The sequence below is a fragment of the Garra rufa genome, chromosome 1, assembly GCF_049309525.1.
Source record: "Garra rufa chromosome 1, GarRuf1.0, whole genome shotgun sequence".
Taxonomy (NCBI): Eukaryota; Metazoa; Chordata; class Actinopteri; order Cypriniformes; family Cyprinidae; genus Garra; species Garra rufa.
In genome coordinates this window covers 6,625,622-6,648,062 of record NC_133361.1, presented here as the reverse complement: position 1 = coordinate 6,648,062, position 22,441 = coordinate 6,625,622, and the positions used below count along the sequence as shown (strand labels likewise).

Below are 22,441 nucleotides of genomic sequence, written 5' to 3'. Positions count from 1 at the left end.
AGTGATTTGTTAAGAAGTCCCCTTCTTTAGTTTCCCTTTTCCAACATTCATTCTCTTTCGGATATCAGTGATCTGTTATCTTTAATCTAAAATGTTTCTGTTGCGATAGCTCATCAAAACTACAAACTGTCCTTGCTCTTACAACAGATGAGATAAACTTCTCCAAATCTGGAAAAAAAACTCACTGACTTCAGTACTTTTTCCTTTAGTTTCATCAAGAAACTCATTAATTTGATCCACAGTATACAAGTCCTCACTAACCACCTTAGACATCCCTGAACCTTCTGACCACTGTTCGTCATCTCTCATACTGTCTTCAGTACATTGAGTACATCTAAATCATCATCTTTTTCTACCATGTGTACATCAGTCACATTCTCATTTTCCACCACCTTTGCAACAACATCACTTACACTCATAACAACAGCAGCGCTGTTTCCAACCTGCTCACTGCTCTCAGCATCATCATTGCTTTCACTCACCTGTTTGTGCCCGTTATTCTCTCGCAGCAGCCTCCGCTTCTTTGCTACTTGTTTTTTCTTCCATGTTACTGTATCTCCTGCAGTATCGGCCACAATCTCGCTAGCGTCCTTATTAGATGATACGGTTTAAGGTATAGCTGTTGGTTGTTGTTCAATTTCTGTTTGCTTATGAGGACAAAATTGTCATTTATGGCCTATATCACCACATTCAAAACATTTGATACGAGCCTTCACCGTGACTCACACGAAATAAAACTTGCCGCCTAAAAGACAAAACATGTTTGAGCGCAGAGTTTTTACATCCTAATGGTATATTCCTAATAGGAGTAGCGATTTTACCAAAACGACTTAACTCTTTTACAATGGCCTCATTAGAGACAAATGGTGGTACATTTACATTTACATTTATTCATTTAGCAGATGCTTTTATCCAAAGCGACTTACAATTGGGAATACAGCAAGTGATTCATCCTAAGGAGGCAGATCAACATAGGAAGTGCTCAAAAATACCATATATCAGGCGCTGTTAGAAGAGTGCAGATCAAGAAAGAGAGGAGAACAGGCTAGAAAGGGAGGATCAAGAAAGTGAGGAGAACATTTTTTTTTTATAGAGTCACGTAGTGTCAAAAAAGATGGGTTTTCAGCAGTTGCTTGAACGCTGTTAAGGAGTCTGCATTCCGGATAGGGGTGGGAAGATCATTCCACCAGGCAGGAACGTTGAACGAGAATGTTCTGAAAAGTAATTTCATACAGTACCTCTCTGTGGTGGTACAATGAGGCTTCTTTCACTAGAGGATCTCAGACTTCTGGAGGGAGTGTAGATTCGTAGTAGTGAATGGAGGTAAGCGGGGGTTGAGCGGTGGCTGTCCTATATGCCAGCATCAGTGTCTTGAATTTGATGCGGGCTGTAACCTTTTTGGGCTCATTGAAGACCAGTCGTGCTGCTGCATTCTGAATCATTTGTAGAGGCCTGATTGTACATGCTGGAAGACCGGCTAAAAGAGCATTGCAGTAGTCCAACCTGGAAATGACCAGGGCCTGGAACAGGAGTTGTGTAGCATGCTCTGTTAGGAAGGACCTGATCTTTCTGATGTTGTGTAATGCAAACCTGCAAGATCGAGCAGTTTTGGCAATGTGATTTTTAAAAGTCAATTGGTCATCAAAGATTACACCCAGATTTCTGTATGAAGTCGATGGGGTAATTGTTGATGAACCTAACTAGATGGGGAAATCATGTTGTAAAGATGTAGTGGCAGGAAAGATGAGGAGTTCAGTCTTTGCTAGATTGAGCTGTAGATGGTGTTCCTTCATCCATGCAGAGATATCCGCCAGGCAGCCTGAGACCCGTGCAGCTACCGATGGATCATCTGGTTTGAATGAAAAATAGAGCTGTGTGTCATCAGCATAGCAACGGTAGGAGAAGCCATGTGCCTGTATGATGAAGCCCAGAGATGTAGTGTATATGGAGAAGAGGAGGGGTCCAAGAACTGATCCCTGAGGAACCCCAGTGACCAGTTGATGAGTTTTGGATACCTCCCCTCCCCAGGCCACTCTGAAAGTCCTATCAGAGAGGTAGGATTTGAACCAGGGAAGTGAAGTCCATGTGATGCCCAGCGATGATAGAGTGTACAGGAGGATCTGATGATTCACAGTGACAAAAGCTGCAGATAGATCCAGCAAGATGAGTACTGATGATTTGGAATCAGCTTTAGTAGTCCGCAAGGCTTCAGTGACAGACAGTAGAGCAGTCTCAGTTGAATGGCCACTTCTGAACCCTGACTGGTTAGCATCCAATAGATTGTTTTGTGAGAGAAATAAAGATAGCTGGTTTAAAACGGCTCTTTCCAGTGTTTTTGCTATAAATGGAAGGAGAGAGACAGGTCTGTAGTTGTCGATGAGTGAAGTGTTAACTGTAGGTTTTTTGAGCAGTGGGGTTACCCGGGCCTGCTTAAATGTAGTGGGGAAAGTGCCTGTGAGAAGAGATGTGTTGATGATGTGTGTGATTGTGGGAGAGATTTCTTGGAGAAGGTGTGAGGGGATAGGGTCTAAAGGACATGTTGTCGGATGGTTGGAGTAGAGAAGTTTGGCTCCTTCTACCTCAGAGTAAGGACAGAAGGAAAAGAGGGGAGTTCCAGACGTGAGTGTTGTCAATTGTAGTTCCTGTATGTGTGGAGCTGAGAAGTTCTTACTGATAGATGTAGTTTTGTCTGTGAAGAATGTGGGCGAAATCATCAGCTGTTATAGAAGTGGTGGGAGGTGGAGGAGGGGGGCAAAGCAGTGAATTAAACGTTTTGAAAAGCTTGCGTATGGAATGATATTGCGGACATTATTCAAACGGAATTGCAAATTGCATTTGCGTTTTCAATTTGAGGACGCATAAAATGTGACATAATCCAAACGCAAATGCAAATCGCACATTACCGTTTGCATTTTCGTTTAAGCGAACGCACAGTGACTGTCAAATTTAAAATGGAAATGCAAAGTCCGTTTGCATTTGCGTTTCCCATATCTTACGAGTATTGACCCAGTCATATTTAAATAGCAATTTCAATTACCACGTCTGCTTTTTCACTTTCTCTGCGTCGCGTATGTAGCCAGCCAAAACTCAAATGGAATCGCAATTCCCTTTGCATTTCCATTTCCGATGCCTTACACGGAAACCTGTCAATCACCTCTTGACCATCGACTGTGAGTGACGTCAGGTCCCAACACGAACATGCCCCAAAGCTTTGAAAGCCTTTATTATTTTCTAACTCTATAGCTGTGAAATAAAATGTACTTCAAGGACTCACTTTTCATTCATAAAAAAGGCATCGGAAAAAAATGACTTTTCACGGAAAACAACGTATATTTTTTGGCTAAAATTATATGCAATTACCCATATAACCAATAGATGGCAGCAGAGGATTATTTATTATGCAGCTGCCTTTCCCTATATTTTTCAAGATGTCTTGCTTTTCGATTTATTATAAAATTACTAGTATAATAAATTGTAGTAATAAATACCGCCCTTAAGTAACATTATATAGTATAGCAAGTGCAGAAATTCATAGCTCACACACAAACAGCCTATAAGAGTGAATTATTTAAATACTAAAGTATAGTTCACTTCAAATACGTTAAATATATGGTATAATAATTAAATAATGCACTCAATATGAATCGATAGGAATTTGAAATATTTTATAAAATTGAATAACTACTTTTAAGTTTTATCTTGAACTGTAAAATCTATTAAATAGCCTATATTTTACCAACACATACTTGTTACTGCTGTAGTGTTACTCTGAATTTAGTGTGAATCATTTAAGCTCTTTTTTTTATTTACATCAGCTTGTCATTTGTTTGGTCCGGTTATTACTGTCAATCACAGCAATGACTCATTGCGCATATTTAGCCGATTTACTCGCAGATTTTTTTAAGGTCAAGGTCAAGTCAAGGTCAAGTTTATTTATATAGCACCTTTAAAGCAACGAGTGCTGACCAAGGTGCTGCACAACCAAAAATCAACTAACAAAGCATTAAGACAAATAGAATATAAAATCATGAAAAAATAAATAAGAAATGCAAACATCACAAGACAACATAGATACAACATAATATGTTCAAATTAAACAAAAGCCTGAGAAAAAAGATAGGTTTTAAGAGACGATTTAAAAGAAGATTGTAGGATTTTAGTTACGCAAAACCATAAGTAATGAACAAATCTCCATACTCCATGTGAAGATCAAGATTCTTTTGTCTGAACCATTTGCCGAAACGGCGCGAAAACACTGGCGTCACGATGTCTACCCGATGGTCCGTTTGCTACGCCGCAGGGAACAGAGCGGCCATAAACTTAATCCCATTAGGGAGACAACAGTGATTTGTGTTCAGCGTAAACTAGCTAATTGCTAATTCATGACTACAATCTTTTGATCCTGGTGAAACTCCCGGAAAAGGACAATTCCCCAAAGATCGTCTTCCCCCCTCGACATTCCACGAAGAGCCAGTTGTCTCGCGCACTTTGGCCGAGACCATCATAAACTGAGTCACGAATAAACAAAGAACATTGATCGATTCCAGATTGCCCGTTCTGGCCCGCCGAACTCTTACTGACCTCCGCTCAAGCAGCGTGGGGTTTTTCCACTCAAAACCCAGAAATACCCCACCGCACAAAGAATGTGCGGACAAATATGATACAGGAGAAAAAAAGATACCAAGAACGCTATTTCGATCACTCGAACTTACTATGCAAAAGGATAGGACACCCTCCTTTCTGTATGTCAATGGGTGTCGTGTATTCATGTACTTTACTATACCTTGTGCCTTAATTAATCAAGTTATTTAGCGTGTATCCCATGTGTAACCTTATAGTTCTGTATTTAGTCTCTTTCGAAAGATCATAACGACTGCAGGAGTGAATGAGAATTTCATTTTGTGTGTATTGTATGCATTACGCTAGTTAACAGAAGTTAATAACTAAATCGCAGAGAAATCTATATCCCAAATAAAATTACATGCCAGGAGGAGTGGCATGGGTGCGGGACCCCGCCCCGTGGCCACCCCATTGGTTCGCAGCTCTCGGGGTGGTACTTAGGAAGACCCTTTAAAACTTACTGACCCGAACCAGAAATTTGGCTTGAATTGTGCTTGAAGTGCTGACTTGAACTGACCGAACTGAGCGAGAAGAGCCCTGGAAACATCCTGAAAGACTCTAAACTTTCTCTGCCGAAGATCGCCTGCTCGTTCCAACTACAAGGCATTCTTGCCCTCCAGAACTCACAAGAAACTGCAAAAGACTTTCGCATCTCGATTTGAACCTTCAGAGCCTACGCGCCTCGCAACCCAGGCGCCAATCGAACTCTGAGAGCAACTCCGGTTGTCCAACCCTCATCCTGAGGAATTCCCAAAGACGTCATCCCGAAAGACCGACTAGCAAGCAACCAACCAAGTCATCCGCTGAGACGAGCCTCCAGCCCGGACGGAATCCCCATTCCGGCCAAGAGCAAGTAAACAAGGTCTCCCATTTCTTGTTGAAATCTGGGGGGTGTTCCATAAAACAAGTTTACCAAATAAGTCAGGCTTATTTCAGTTAGTCTGACTTATTTTGAACCAAATCAAGTGACAATAAGTCAGACTAACTGAAATAAGCCTGGCTTATTTGGTAAACTTGTTTTATGGAACACCCCCCAGGTGCGTTTTGTTTAAGTCAGATCTCTGCTTGATGACTTTCTGAGGTTGTGATTTGAGAAGCTAGTAACGGTAACATAACAAGTCTTGGGTTTTCTCAAAACTCATAAAATCCCATCTCTGAAACTGTATGAGTGTGCGTGTGAATGTGTGTGTGTGTGTGTGTGTGTGTGTTCGTGTTTTGAGTAGTTTAGCTTTGTAATCCTAGTGTAGTTTTCAATAAATCATTGTTTTCATTGAGAGAATTGTCTTGCCTTTTGTGTTCACAAAGTACTATTTTGCCTAGATCAAGCTACCTGGCTTTAGTTTCCCAAATTAATATTTAAGTTTATTTACGCTCCTGCCAATGAGCGTGAATAGACTTTGGAATTGATAAAGTGTATTGATTTGACCGATTCGGTGGACGACCGGTCAGGAAATATAAACTATTAATTCTAAATTGATTTCCCTGAAGTTTAGATTCGATTCTATATCCGAATCAACATTAAATTTGAGTTAATTTCTACAAGATAATGTAGGGGATGATCTGATAGATAAGGGCAAAGAATTCCAGAGCATAGGACCATGAACCGAAAAAGCCCTGTTCCCTTTAGATTTTAACCGAGATTTTGGGACAGTCAATAACAACTGGGAGGATGATCTAAGCGTTCTAACAGGGGAATAGCAATGGAGGAGATCTGAAATGTAAGTGGGGGCAAGACCATGAAGTGCTTTAAAAACAAAAACTAAAACTTTAAAATCAATTCTAAGCTTCACAGGTAACCAGTGGAGTGAAGCTAACACAGGGGTGATGTGCTCCCTCTTTTTTACCCCTGTCAGAAAACGAGCAGCAGCATTCTGTACTAACTGTAGCCGCGATAATGAAAACTGGTTGATTCCAGCGTAAAGAGCGTTGCAATAGTCCAACCTAGTTGAAATGAAAGCGTGAATAACAACTTCTAAGTCTTTAAAACTAAGAAAACTTTTAAGCTTGCGAAGCCCCTTAAGCTGCAGGAAACTGGCTCTAACTACAGAGTTTATTTGTTTGTCAAATTTGAGTTCAGGATCAAAAATGACTCTCAAATTTTTTACTTTATCATGAATGTTTCCTTCAAAGGGGCACAATGAAGGTCTCAAATTATGTAAATGATGAAAAGGGCCAAACAAGATAGCTTCAGTCTTTTTTTGATTCAACTGTAGGAAGTTAATTGCCGTCCAATTCTTAATGTCCTCTAAGCAAGCCAGTAAGGAGGACAGTGAATCAGAACCTGATTTTAGAGGAAAATAAAGCTGAGTGTCATCAGCATAAATGTGGTATGAAACTTGATGAGACTCAAATATAGGACGAAGCGGGAGCAAATACAGAGAGAATAAAAGTGGACCTAGGATAGAACCCTGAGGTACCCCACAAGTGATGGGAACTGAGTTAGATGAAAATTCATTCATTTCCACCGAGAAACTCCTATTTGTGAGATACGATACAAACCAGTCTAATGCAGTACCACAAATACCAACCTCAGAATGTAATCTTTTTAACAAAATGTGGTGATCTACTGTATCGCAAGCTGCACTCAGGTCCAGTAGCAGAAGAATAGTGCAGTTAACTGAGTCTGCAGATAACAAGAGATCATTTACTAATCTTAGAAGAGCAGACTCGGTACTATGTTTTGCTCTAAAACCAGACTGAAAGGGATCCAGAATATTATTAGACGTTAGGTATGGGGAGATCTGGTTTAATACAACCTTTTCCAAAACTTTGTGCAGGAAAGGCAATTTTGAAATTGGCCTATAATTATTTAAATCAGTGGGATCAAGATTTGTTTTTTTTGAGCAAAGGCTGGATCACGGCATGTTTAAGGCAAGAAGGGACAGTACCTCTCTGTACAGAGCTATTAATAATAGAGAGTAAGCTGGGCAAAACAGCTGGCAGGACATCCTTCAACAGCTTTGTAGGAATAACATCACAAGAGCAAGTAGTTGATTTCATATTTAAAATAGTGTCTGACAACTCAGAAAGTGAGATGGCTTGAAAATTTGGAAGCACAGAGGAGCTAGTATTTTCATAGTGAGGCTTCTGGGATACATTACAAGAAATCTGCACCCTAATAGAAGCAATCTTGTTAATGAAGAAGTTGCAAAACTTCTCACATAACTCCAAGCTAGGATCTAGGCCTGTTGATCTGGAGGGATTTAACACAGCGTTTAATATAGAAAACAAAATCTTTGGACAATGGGAGTTTTTTTAAATTAAATCAGAAAGGTACTTTGCCCGTTCTAGAGAAACGGCTTCCTGAAAAGTAGACAAGGTGCACTGCAGTAATTGATATGAAATTTGTAATTTATCCTTTTTCCATCTTCTTTCTGCCCTTCTGCAATCTTTTCTTAAAGCTTTGATGCTGTTATTAAACCATGGCTGCTTTTTTGATTTGGTCTTTTTGGGTTTGAGGGGGGCAACTACATATAAGATATCTAAGCAAGAGTAGTTAAAACTGTTAGCCAACTTATCAGCATTTGTATCCTGTGCTACCAGGGCACTACTGTGAGCAGACAAAGCTGCAAAAGCTTCAGTGAACTGCAAGGCCGTAAAGGAATTAATAGATCGAGAAAGGTAGGTAGAAGACTGGTTTACAGGGCTAGGAAAAGCAACCACACTGTCAAACAAAACCGGCCAGTGGTCAGACAATCCAGTCTCACTAATAGTTACGTTACTAACAGAGAAACCTGATGATAATACAAGATCAAGAGTATGACCCCGCTTATGTGTGGGACCTGAGACATGTTGAAAAAGATTAAAAGAGTCCAAAAGTTGTGCAAAATCTCTTGAAATAGGTCTCGAAGGACAGCACAGATGTATGTTAAAATCACCAAGAATCAAGAGATTATCGGCACGTGGGACCACGTCTGATAAGAAATCGGAAAACTCCTTTATAAAATCATTGTTAGCTTTTGGAGGTCTGTATATCAAAACACAAAGCAGAGGAGTAGAAAATTCCACTGTGCACATCAAAACCTCAAAGCTAGAATAAGCCTCAACAGGCAGAGGTTTGCATTTAAAGGTATCCTTAAAAATGACAGCAACTCCTCCACCCCGACTAGAAGTTCTTGGGCAACTAAGATAGTTACAGTACACAGGGGAAAGTTCAGATAGAGGGCTTAGGTCATCTGCCGTGAGCCAGGTTTCAGTAATGAATAAGAAGTCCAGGTTGTTGGTTAAAAAGAAGTCATTCAATAAAAATGTTTTGTTCAATATTGATCTTGCATTTATCAAGGCCATTTTAATCTCAAGCTGATTTGGCTCTTGCAATAAGAAGTCATGCTGGGACGCCTCTGACAGCGAGCGAAGGAGATTCAAGTTCGCGAAAGCCGCTCATTAGACAATAATACAGGAATATTGTCAGATACAGTTATAGTCAGCTGTGTACGCTGGGTAGAACGAACGCCGCGGTGAAGATATCGTGGTCGACGAAGAACCCCCAAACCAGAGCATCGTAGATAAATGTCTGATGGCAGCATAACTGACCGATCATTCAGTCAGATTAGTTCAGAGGACGTGTATGTAAATGACATCGTCGCAGTTGTCATAAGAGATGAGATAGCGAATTGTCGTTCACTGTTCCAAGTGACGATAATTCGGAGAACAGACAGAAGTAGACAGCAGACAGAGTTCAAATTCATAGTAATAGTCCCATGGAACAGACACTCACCGGGCAAATCCAAGGGAGATCGTGGGAAGATTAACGGCGTAACGTTACCTCTGACAAAACATTAGACTATGCTCAGAAGTCCAGATCAATAATCCAGAATGCCGCCCAGGTATAGCAGGAATCCGAGGAAAATTCAGCAGCAGAGACTCCGATGAATCTCAGCACCGAGTTGCAGATACCCAAATGGTAGTATGTTAATCCAGAAGACGTCCAAAACACCATGCCCGGTGTTGGCACCACTCCGACGGCAACAACGGAGAGGAATTCCCAGGTTAGCTTTAGCATTAGGTTGCAGACTGCTTGAATTTCATATTGCACCGATCGAGGGGGAACTCAACCCGAAGACAAAATTCTCGGTTATCATCAAATTGAAAACAGTTTAAAAACAGATCGTGATAAAATAAACAAATTAATAAAACAAAACAATAAGACCGGAGAGCAGCGGCAAACAATTCGCACAGCGTTCACTCAACCGGACTCTACTATGTATTTCATAACTCATGAAATACTATGTATTTCATAAACTGGCATTTGTCATTCTTGAAACGGTATACATGGACGTTTGGTCCTCTTAGACAAACAACGCTTTTCTTCAATTGTGAATGGATTACGAACAAAGTACGCTCATAATACGGCACAGTACAGTTGACCGAAAATGACTGAGCTGGCTTGACTAAACAAGGAAATATTTCGTGCATATGGTCAATTCCCTTTGTATTTCCATTTCCGATGCCTTACACGGAAACCTGTCAATCAGTGTCAAGGGTGGGATTATGCTATGGGGCGTGTTCGTGTTGGGACCTGACGTCACTCACAGTCGACGGTCAAGAGGTGATTGACAGGTTTCCGTGTAAGGCATCGGAAATGGAAATGCAAAGGGAATTGCGATTCCATTTGAGTTTTGGCTGGCTACATACGCGACGCAGAGAAAGTGAAAAAGCAGACGTGGTAATTGAAATTGCTATTTAAATATGACTGAAAGGTGAGAGGGTGAGAGAGAGCGTAGGTTTCGTCTAAAAGTAACAAGTAGAGGTGTTGGGGGTGCACACAGTAAACCAGTGTTTAGGCACCACGCAATTGCGTGGGGCCCCATGGTCCAGGGAGCCCCCATGGAACGCGATTTCTTCCAATGGGAATTGATAACCGGTCATTTTTGTAATTGGTTTAATACCGGACTACTTATAAGCTTTAGGACAAGCAATACTGTTATCGATACCTGCATTGTTTTATCTCCATATACTTATGTGTTAATTGTGATTTAGAAGCTGTTCTCATAACCGGACGTGCCTGCTGTAAGAGGTTTGGCAGGTTGAAATAGGAATTGTCACAGTTTACATGCATCGTCACTAAAGTTTATAATTTGCATTTATTTTCAAGTTTGGCCAGTATTTAAACCATTCAGCACTTCTGCGCTCTCCAGAGACGGTGTGCTCATATAATTGGCCTATTGTGATAACAAAAGTACACAGCATGATTAAACATTTAAATTTGTAAACTGCAGTAATAAAATTTTAAACATCGTTTTACATTATTTTTTTTACCAACTTATAGAAGGTAGTATAACAGGATCAATAAAATGTAAACGATACTCATCCCTACCACAGAAACATTCGCAAAATACACCTAGCCCCCCCCCCGCCCCCTGCCCGGACTATCTGCCAAGGGCCCCCAAAACACAAAACACGCCCCTGGGTGCACAAGTAGCAAGCTGTCGGTTAAGGATAATGAAGAAGTGGTCAGAGATGTGTGGGGGTTTGACCACAATGTTATCTGAAATACAATTTTGTGTGTAAATGAGATCAAGTTGGTTGCCAGATTTATGAGTGTATGTAGCGTTTTAGATCAAATGAAGCTAGGAGTGAATGGAAGTCTGCAGCATAGGGTTTGTCAATGTGAATGTCGAAGTCCTCAAAGACTAGAAGTGGACTGCCATCATCTGGAAAAGAGGACAGCAGCCCATCAAGCTCTTCTAAGAAGAAGCCAAGTTGACTAGGTGGGCGGTAGATTACCACAACATGGAGTTTGATAGGATATATTATAGTGATTGTATGAGATTCAAATGAGTTATGATTGCATAGAGGAGAATGGGTTGAGTATTTCCAGTTGTTAGAAATGAGAAATCCCATACCCCCACCCCTTCCAGTCTGACGAGGGGTGTGAGAGAAGGTGAAGTTATTAGATAGAGCGGCTTGGGTTGCAGAATCTTCTGGACGAATCCAGGTCTCAGTCAAACCTAGAATGCTCAGGCTAGATTGTAAAGAAAAGACTGAAATAAAGTCAGCTTTGTTGACAGCTGACTGACAGTTCCAGAGCCCAACCGTGAAAGAGAAGGGTTCAGTGGAAGAGGTGTCGATAGGACGCAGGTTAGAAAGATTGCGTCGATGTGTGCGTGTGATGTTAGAGTGATGTGTAGAGACTACCGGAATGAGTTGGAAACACATGATAGAGGAGGACAGAAAGATGGAGTTAATGGAGTTACGGGCACAAATGTTTCTTTGATCCACAAACTAGTTTCTGTGATCTGATTTACTAACTGCTCAGTTTTTAAGAATACGACAACTGCCTTATTCATTTGTGATGCTGAGAGAATATTTTCAAAGCCAACTACTTCTCCCACCACCACTAGAACTTCCTCTAAACTCACGCCAGCCTCAGGTACACACCTGCAGCCATTACGTGGTGACAGGTGTGAGGTACCCTGACTAGACTCACACGCCATACCGACACGCGGCTAACGAGGCGAATGGTTTAACACATTCAATACAATGTTAAAACCACAGTCCAGTACAATCTTAGCTAATTGTGAGAAAGAAAGAGAAAAAAGTTAAGGATAGAAACAATTTTTCCAAGCACGCTCTATCCAAAACGCTCTACTCACACCACATCACTCGCACATACGCAGAGAGAGTGAGAGAGAGAGAGAGACAAAGATCTAAAGTATAATTATGATGAAAAATTAAAAAATGAATTTAATCTCCAAACCAAACTCCAGTGTTATTCGGCCCTAAACAGAACCACCAAATTGGCAGATTACTTATCAATTAAACACATCAAAGAAAGGCAAATTCTTACAAAATATCGACTCAGTGACCATGATTTAGAAATAGAAAAAGGAAGACACAAAAAAACATGGATTCCTAGAGAACAGCGAATGTGTAAACACTGTAACTTGAGTCAAATAGAGGATGAGAAACACTTTCTTCTTGTCTGCCCCAAATACACCACTACAAGGCAAATCTTCTTTCCACAATTTGAAGCATTGAATTGTTCATTTTTGTCTCTAAATGACTCAGAGAAATTACATTATATACTCGGAGAGCATGATGTGACAGTCAAACTAGCTGCAAAATATGTATATACTATACACACCATACGAAATGGTTAATTATTTATATTTAATTTCAAATATTGTTCACTATGTATTTGTCATTATTATAATCAATCTTAGAAATACTGTCTGCTGTTTTTATGTTTATTTATTGTATTTAATTTAATATATTTTCTCAAATTTATTGTCTGTTTTATTAACTTGATGTTATTATACTCTGTATATAAAATGCTTTGGCAATACTGTAACAAATGTCATGCCAATAAAGCTACTTGAACTGAGAACTGAGAGAGAGAGAGAGAGAGAGAGAGATAGAGAGAGAGAGAGAGAGAGATAGAGAGAGAGAGAGAGAGAGAGAGAGAGAGAGAGAGAGAGAGAGAGAGAGAGAGAGAGAGAGAGAGAGAGAGATTTAAAACAAGGCAAAGCTATGACTGTTTACTACTATTGAGAATATTGTACTATGTATACTTTGCTGTTTTCAATCAGTGCCGTCCCATGGGTTTGTGGGCCCCTAAGCAAGATTATGAAAATGGGTCTCACCAATACTGACCATAATATTAAAACCAACAACTACAAACATACTACTGACTACTCACATAACTATATACACTGCAGCAAAATCAATGTACATAAAAAGTGCACCCAGATATTTCCAAAACTGCATAAAAGTTACAAATCTGTAAAATCAAAGTATAAAAAAGGTCATATGGGAGAGTGGAGTGATTTTAGCCGGTTTAAAAAATAGTTTGTCTTGTATATTTTTTGGAAGCATCAGAAAACATCATATTTGGTGATAACTTCATATTGGCCAAAAACACAAACACATACACAGACAAAGATTAACTTTATCCTCAGATCAATGAGGCCTACGATCAATGCGTTTAAAAAATAAAAATAAAACCTGTCCTAACTGAGAGAAAACATGTTGACAAACAGATTAAATATAGCATAATGAGAGATTTATAAGCTATTTCTTGTAGGCTGGTCATCTTTAACTGCGAGCACCAGAAGTGTGACTTTGTTCCATTTTAAACTAAATAAAAGCATTTCAAAACAATCTTACTGATTAAACATCAAAGCACACTAGTTCATAGAAGAAAACAGTATCTGAGAGTCACTGCAAAACAATGATGTGAGAAAGATGCACCTTTAGATTCATGATCCTGAGAGTTTGTGGTGAGGACTGGAATCACTGCTTTCGTTGTTGTATCTTGAGCTGTAAAGATGAATGTTAGTTCATATTAGTTCAGATTAATCATACTGTAAATTATGATCATATTACAATCATATTTTAATCAGAGACTCCTCCATTACCAATTCATGACATTTTTTTTTTCACCTGAACTCTTGACAGTATATGTGTTATGAAGCAGACGGGACAACAAGGTAAGTATAATACAGGTGATGTTTTATTAATTCAAGCAGCAGTGCTGGAGGTGAATAGAGAGTTCGTGATGGTGAGTATGACTAGTACTGATGAATTCGGAGCCGGGTGAAGACGTGGAGTGAATGACAGGTCCTTTTCTTTGCAGGTGGCGAGACGGGAGGATTCCAAGAACGACTGACGGAGGGATACTGAGAGTCCGTGAATTCGCCACCCTCCGCTGACGTGGAAGTCAGCTTACGGCACACACCACTGACGACTGGAGACTGAGAAGACACAGAAGACTGGAACTGGGAGGACTGGAACGAGACAGAGATCAGGTAAGTACAATTAGGTAAGTATTTCAGATAGTGAGACTCGTAGAGAGACACTAGCAGTCCGCTTTCGCTAGAACGAGTCAACGAGCCCGGACCATGAGTGGTGTGTGGAGAGAGTTCATATAGTGAGGAGGATGATTGAGGACAGGTGCGCGGGTGATTAGATCCAGGTGACGGTGATCTGTGAAGATGAGTTGAGTGAGGAACGACTGATACGTGACATATGGCCCCCCTCCCGGAACGGCGCGTCCTCGCGCCGAAATGGATACACCAGCGGAGGGAGGGTGGGGGTTCAGGAGGCGGGTGTGGAGCAGGTGACGAAAGGGAGCTGGACATGTGATCTGGAACGTGAGACCAGGGTGGAGTGGAGGGAGGAAGGAGCCAGAGTGTAGTCAGGAGTAGGAGGAGCCGGATGGTGGTCCAGAGCCCAGCCAGGATGACACCCCAGGGCGGAGTCGAGGGAGGGAGGAGCCATGGTGGAGAACTGGCCCACGACACCCTGGGGACGAGCGACGGAGACGAAGCCTCTGGGGAAGATGAGCCAGGAGCAGCCGAGCAGACGGAGAGCCAGGGTGACACCGCAGGTCTGGAGGGCCAAGGTGACGCAGCAGGCTCAGGGGACCGAGGCAGAGCTGGGGCTCCGGAAGACCGCAGTGACACCGGAGCGACAGAGGACATAGGCGGAGCTGGAGGGAAGGAGGAGCCTGACGGAGCCGGAGGGACGGAATGACGAGGTGAAGCCGGAGGAGTGGAGTCCTTTGGCGACGGATGGTCAACGACTGACCAAGGCGGAGCCGGAGAGACGAGGGAGCCCGGTGGAGCTGGTGGGATGACGGGCCACGGTGGAGATGAGGGAGCCAGGAGCCAAGGCAGAGCCGAAGGGTCGGAGGACCGAGGTGGAGTCCAGGACTCGGAGGATGTAGGCAGGGACTGGGGAATGATCCGCCTTGGCGCAGCTGGAGCCTGGATGTCCCACGATGGCACCACACTCCTAGGTGGCGCTGCCTGAGGGTGAGCTGTGGGACAGACGGGCGGCAGCGGAGACAGGGCTGGAGGACTGGCTGGCTTGCGTGGAGGCTGGAGAGGGAGGCTGGGTGGGAACTTCGGAGATCTTGGAGCATTCGACGGAACCAGCGGAGATTCTGGACGGCGCTCTTGAGGAGCGGGCTCTGGACGGCTGGACGACCCCAGCGGAGATTCAGGAGGGCTGGGCGTCTCCAGCGGAGACACTGAAGGAACTAGCTCTGGGCGAGCGGTCACTGGAGGGCGCTCTGGCGGCGCAGTCACTGGAGGGCGCTCTGGCGGCGCAGTCACTGGAGGGCGCTCTGGAAGGCTGGATGAGACTGGCGGAGATTCAGGACGGCTGGGCGGAACCAGCGGGGATTCAGGACGGCTGGGCGGAACCAGCGGGGATTCAGGACGGCTGGGCGGAACCAGCGGGGACTCAGGACGGCTGGGCGGAACCAGCGGGGATTCAGGAGGGTAGGACATTATTTCTCCAAACCAGTCAATTAAATCTGCTTCAAATAACTCCAGTAATTCCTCATAATATCCTCCACAGCGCAGTCTCAGCTCACCCTCAGGGTTAGGAGTGTGGGCGGGGCTTTCCTCCAAGCCCTCGATCTCCACGAGTATCCCCACGGTGACGCTAGCCGGCTCACACACCTGGTCAGTCACGACGTCCTCTGTCGCTTTAAATGCGATGGATCCTGGCGCTGCGGCTGCGGCGGGCTCTGGCTGGCGCTCCGTGCTGAAGGTAGATAGCTGTTGACTGGGCTCTGGATCGTGGTTGCACATGCTGCTGACTGTTAAAGGTCCGGGCTTCTGTTATGAAGCAGACGGGACAACAAGGTAAGTGTTATACGAATGGTGTTTTATTTATACAAGCAGCAGTGCCGGAGGTGAATGGTGAGTTCGTGAAGGTGAGCATGACTAGTACTGATGAATTCGGAGCCGGGTGAAGACGTGGAGTGAATGACAGGTCCTTTTCTTTGCAGGTGGCGAGACGGGAGGATTCCAAGAACGACTGACGGAGGGATACTGAGAGTCCGTGAATTCGCCACCCTCCGCTGACGTGGAAGTCAGCTTACGGCACACACCACTGACGACTGGAGACTGAGAAGACACAGAAGACTGGAACTGGGAGGACTGGAACGAGACAGAGATCAGGTAAGTACAATTAGGTAAGTATTTCAGATAGTGAGACTCGTAGAGAGACACTAGCAGTCCGCTTTCGCTAGAACGAGTCAACGAGCCCGGACCATGAGTGGTGTGTGGAGAGAGTTCATATAGTGAGGAGGATGATTGAGGACAGGTGCGCGGGTGATTAGATCCAGGTGACGGTGATCTGTGAAGATGAGTTGAGTGAGGAACGACTGATACGTGACAATATGTGACTGAAGCCTTGACTTGATTTCTGTGAGTAACTTCACATCTCCACTCTCTGTTGTCATCTTCATTCAGGAGTGTTGTAGTCAGAGTGATGATACAGCGTCCTGAAGCTGATATCTGATATCTGGAGTCTGATATCGTCAGTTTAACACCAGTCTGATTCACCCAGAACAGCTGATATCCCTCAGAACGGATCCAATAATCACAAGAGACGCCAGCATATGAATATGAATACATCTGACAGGAGAGAGTCACAGAGCTGCCTGGACTGATCTCAGTCTGTGAGGATGATGAAGACACTGAAACACAAAATAACACACAAATCACACACTTTTACATCATCATGAGAGTTTAAATAAAGAATTGTATCTTTTTAAATTGACCACATAATCATAAAATTACCAAGAAGAACATGCAGACAAACATATGTATCATTTGCTTGTTTTTGGAGTTGTCCATTCACACCCGTCCATTGTTGGCAGGTGTAAGATCCATAATCTTCTTTTGTGATGTTCTTGATGTTCAGAGAGCAGTCAGACCCCAGACTCAGTCTCTCATGACTCTCTGTGTCTTTCTTCTTTATCCCTAAACCAATCAGTTCAACTGTTGCAACTGAATGTCTGTTATTAAAGTTCCATACAGTTGATTTACAGTCATGAAGAGCCTTATTACAGGGCAGACGGACATTTTCACCAGAACTGATGAACACATGAACATCATCCACTCCACTGGTACCTGAAACACAATATATTACATGTAAATTTACATTTATGTATTTAGCAGATGCTTTTACTTACAAATAATGACAATGGAATCAATTAAAATAAAAAAGAGCAATGCTATGTAAGTGCTATGACAAGTCTCAGATTAGCTGAATGCAGCATAGCAAGTTTTTTTTTTAATGATATAGTAAATAAATACGCAGATAGAATAGAGCAATAGAGCTAGTTACTAAAAATAAAAAAAGATATAAAAAGATATAATAGAAAATGTTTTTTAAAATAATAGAAATAGGATAATGATAGAGTTAGACGGTGAAATAAAGATGGAAGAGATGTTATGTTGTTATTATTATTATATTTTGAATGAAACTTTATTGGATACAGATATAAACTGAACTCTTTTACAGGAGTTTAAAGAGCATGCATAAATGTGTTTACCTGTGAGAAGTGAAGAGAGAAAGATCAGTCCCAGCAGACACAGATGACACTTATCAGCCATTTTCTCTTTCTGTCAGTCTTCCTCTTCATTATATGCTCACAACTCTGTCTTTAAATACTAGCAGCTCTTCCTGTGGTCATCAGCTTCCTATGATCTGATCGACCAAATTTTTAAATTCTGCTGTGCTGATATAGTCACATTATGCCAGTCATAGTGGTGCTTTGTATGTCTTGTAAATATTTTGTTGAATTCAAATAGATCTTATTACTAATATGTCTTTTTCAGTGATGTGTAATTTCCAATACACTTATACTATAACAGGAACAATCCCTCAAGATCAACTTGTGGTTGATGTTCAAGAGCACAATGCTAACAGCTCAAGGAGACTTAACCTTCAGTCATTCTGTGAACACAAGACTTTGACACGACAGCAGATGTGAAACATGTTCTTCACTGTGAGAACTGCATATTGTTGCTCATTGTTGATCTATAGGCTGTTCTTTACATTACTGTTAGTTTCAATCCCTTCTTTTGGCAGTTTACTGCACAACATTACATTCTAAAAATGTAAATCATACATTAACTGGTTTGTTACTTTAAAGAGTCAACCATGCTATTCAGTGACACCACAGGTCAAGTTAGAACCAGATTGGATTGGATTGGAGTGTCTCTAAGTTTTTGCAACTTTTGCAGAGTCAAGACGTTTGTACAATCCTAGTTTGAATAAGATCAGCTCACAAACACACACATTATTTCCCCCCTAAACACTAATGGTTGTCTTTTGTCTCTTTGTGTTTCTTTTACTGCTGGCCGTGTAAACTCAGTTAGTTTGACCACACTGCTTTACCCCCTACAGATATGAGATCATCTCTGAACTTAGTTTAGACGTATGGCTGTGAATTCTCACACATGCATACATCATTTCCTCGTTTCTTTAACCCGGTTTACAACTTCAACTCAGCTTCTTTCTTCCATATTAATGTTTGCTGCACACCATTTACAAATTCACTGTTAGTTTCCTTGGTTCAGTGAATCTAAAGTGTTTATTTCAAAGTGTCTCTCCAGGAGCAGGAATGATGAACCTGATGTAGCTAAAGCACATTCATTTCTGCACGTTTATGTGACCTTAACACGTACCTGTTCCTGGAACCTCTTCAACACTGCACATGCTGACTGTCTCTACCATTGGAGTATCTATTGATGAGCCGATGACTAAATCAAGTCTGTTTGATTAGGGATAAATACAATGGCTGTCTACTGCAATCTTACACCCTTGTGTACTTGTTCTACGTCATCAGCTGTCGAAGTTAAAGCTGCAGTCCCATAACTTACGGCACTCTAGTGGTTAATAAACAGAACTGCATCTCTGTTTATGTCTACGATGTAGTGGTTTCTACCAGAACCAGTCTGAAATAGCCTGAATATAAAAACTGTAGAACACACAGAGTTCAGGAAGTCTGTGGCTGAAACAGAGTCAACAGAGGGCACAGGGAGTTCAGGTACAACCCTTCATGGATGCCACTGCCTTGGGGAAAGTGTGTGTGGCCCAGACACACAAAATTACAGTTAATCCATTACTGGGAACACAGAGGAGTCTGGGACTGCCAGTCTTGGGATGCTGACCTTCGCCCCAACGTTCAAGTCACACTGGATAGCAAACTTCTCCAAGCAGCCCAAGCTCTACAGCCACCAGTGTTTGAGGATCATAACACATGACAGAAACACGAACAAACAGCCAACCATTACAATCAACCACTGACAAAGCAGCAAGAGAAACACAAGAACTATAAATACAAGATGAGACACACCTAAGGAAGCATGAAATACTACAAAGACGGCAAATAGAAAAAAAAAGGCTTGTTACCACCGAATGGTACGGAGGGAACACACTGACTGATCAAAGCTTGTGTTTTTGACCGACAAGATTACCCCTAACTTAAGGCATGGTGTTTGCTGGAAAGTAGTGATTGATGATAAAGAGCGACTAGAGCCATTTCTCAAAATGAGATAACGCACAACTCAAACTCTCCTTGTTAAATGTGGGTTTTAAAGGGGCCTTCGGATGCCCGTTTTCCAAAAGTTCATATGATTCTTTAGGGTCTTAATGAAAATTTTATAATATACTTTGGTTAAAAATATCCACTTTTTTACCTGCTTCGATTATCCTAGCAACCGCATATCAACACCCTAGCAACCACCTTGGGTACCCTAGCAAAGGCCATAGCAACCACTTCGAGTACCCTAGCAACCACATAGAAACGCCCTAGCAACCACCCTAGTTACCATAGCAACGGCCCTAGCAACCACCCGGGGTACCCTAGCAACCGCATAGCAACACCCTAGCAACCACCCCGGGTACCATAGCAACCATATAGCAACATCCTAGCAACCAACCTAGATACCCTAGCAACCACATAGCAACACCCTAGCAACCACCCTAGGTACCCTAGTAACGGCCCTAACAATCATCCTGGGTGCCATAGCAACTCCATATCAACACCTTTCCAACCGAGGGCCGAGTTTTGCAACTGCAAGCACCACTCACATTTTCTTCAGGAAATGTACATATCTTTAAATTGGGTTAAAAATTATGTTGTAGTGTAATAATAAAAAAAAAAAACTCTGCCTTTTGCCTTGTCAAAAGGCCCCGAAGAAAGGCCATTCACAAAAAAACCTTTTTATACTCACATCTGATGTGGGTGAAGCTGCATTAGGAATGATTCGCACAACACAGAAAGGCATATGCAGACCAGGATCGCTTTCATTTTAAAAATTTAAGTAACGTTTTCCTCTGCATCTTCAGTAAATGATGACCGCTGTGTTCAGTATTACATCCAACAACTGAACACCTGAACCTTTCTCTGCACCTGATTCACAGAATGGCGGTCATATTGACACTGTATCAGCTCGGTGAGGGCGGGGCTAAGATAAGATGATCATGTCAATCAACTGTGACAAGAAACAGAGAATGAGCTGATTTTAAATAGGGGAAATTACTTTTAAAGATACAAAAAATATCTATGGATGGATTTGTTACATTGTAGAATGATTGTGTTCACAACACACATTAATGTGCAAACAACATCTAAAAGTTAGTTTTGCATCCGATGACCAATTTAATGAAAGAGAAAATCGTTGATTAGTAAAGTCAGTGCATCACTGCAGCTGCTGCAGCGTCCCAAACACAAACAATTTTTATAAAAATTAATTTATATTTTTATTTTCATTGTCTGGCTATCTGGGATTTTAGTGTGGAGTTAAAGGAGAATTGTGGTATTATATCACATTGTAAGTGTATATTAGAACCGTTTGCTGTTTTCTTCTAGCATCTGATAGAGCATTTGGACACGGAAGCGGTGACATGTGACATCTATGGAAGCCCGTTTCCGCCAGGTCAGAAAAAAAATCCATGCCTTAAATTCGAAAATTCGAAATTATGACGTACTGTGTCGAAATTATGACTTAAAAAGTCGAAATTATGACTTAAGTCATAATTATGACTTAAAAAGTCGAATTTATGACTTAAACACATTGATCACATGACCACTCCACGCCTTCCGTTTTGAATCATGATTCGGCATACGCCTTTGAAGTTCGGTTTCCAGGAGTGTTCCAAAGATAAACGGGACATTCCAGAACGAATTACCTTGGTTTAAAACTGTTTGGAGCTCCAAGTTCAGTAGCTACACACCTTATTAATAAATTGGGGGTGGCTTAATGGAAAAAAAGAGTGAAATGATTGAAAATGAAAAAGGTCAAAATCTTGTATACAGTTTATATATATATATACACACACACACACACACACACACACACACATACATCCTGCGAAGCCGCTATACCTCCCGATCGAAATCAAATGATTCATGAAACGCTCATTGAAGTCCCATTTTGAATGAAATGACTCGAGATCCAATTGGAGCGCTTTAAAACAGAGGTTACTTAAAACTCCATTGAAACTTTGCTCAATTTCTCTATATAATGTATTCGTTGTTTGACATAAAATCATTACAATTATTAGGCCTAACCTACAGTATATTATAAATTTATTTAATTAATATTACATTAATTTCAGCGCTTTGCGTTCATATTGCGGGTTCACCCGCTTGCCTGTACACTGTACAGTTTATATTATATAATCTGAATATGTGTGTGTGTGTGTGTGTGTGTGTTTATTACCACACTCATTTCCACTAAGACACGTTAAACGTTTTACAACAGATTTCTTTTGAATTTGTTAATTAAAGAGATTTGCTCTAATTAATTATTGACAGTTTCTGCTGATTACATTTTTATGCCAGTAGGTGGTGACAAATGAATGTCTTTTATGTTTTTGAGTGAGTTATTGAATCACTGGGCCCTTCAATTGGACACAGATGCAACAGGATTAAACTAGCTTAATTTGCTCATATTTTTTTTATTAATTGATTAGAATTTAAATATTTTCATTCAACACATTTTCAACACAGCATCTTAGACATTTTTCTTTCACATTAATTTGTGCTTTAAAACGTTAGATAAAT

At 41.5% G+C, this 22,441-nt stretch overlaps 2 protein-coding genes across 2 annotated transcripts in view; both read right to left on the bottom strand.

Annotated features, from left to right (window-relative positions):
* Positions 1 to 305: 305 nt before the first annotated feature.
* Positions 306 to 17,978, bottom strand: LOC141336863 (uncharacterized). Its single transcript, XM_073842616.1, has 4 exons — positions 17,918 to 17,978; positions 17,160 to 17,492; positions 16,749 to 17,056; positions 306 to 590 (listed from the first exon to the last, which is right to left on the bottom strand). Exons 1-4 carry the CDS (start codon positions 17,976 to 17,978, stop codon positions 306 to 308), a joined length of 987 nt encoding a protein of 328 aa, XP_073698717.1.
* Positions 17,979 to 19,366: 1,388 nt separating this feature from the next.
* LOC141336661 (uncharacterized) overlaps positions 19,367 to 22,441 on the bottom strand; it is an 8,573-nt gene continuing 5,498 nt past the window's right edge. Inside the window, exons 7-8 of the mRNA XM_073842412.1 lie at positions 19,497 to 19,598; positions 19,367 to 19,381 (exon numbers count right to left, since the gene is read on the bottom strand). Of these exons, the coding sequence (XP_073698513.1) occupies positions 19,367 to 19,381; positions 19,497 to 19,598 (117 nt within the window). The remainder of the gene's footprint in view (positions 19,382 to 19,496; positions 19,599 to 22,441) is intronic.

Coding starts and splice junctions, on each gene's coding strand:
- LOC141336863 (XM_073842616.1), bottom strand. CDS start 17,978: ATGGCTGATAAGTGTCATCTGTGTCTGCTGGGACTGATCTTTCTCTCT. Junction 17,493..17,917: donor TCTCTCTTCACTTCTCACAG/GTAAACACATTT, acceptor ATTGTGTTTCAG/GTACCAGTGGAGTGGATGAT. Junction 591..16,748: donor CTTCAGTCACATATTGTCAC/GTATCAGTCGTT, acceptor TCATCTAATAAG/GACGCTAGCGAGATTGTGGC.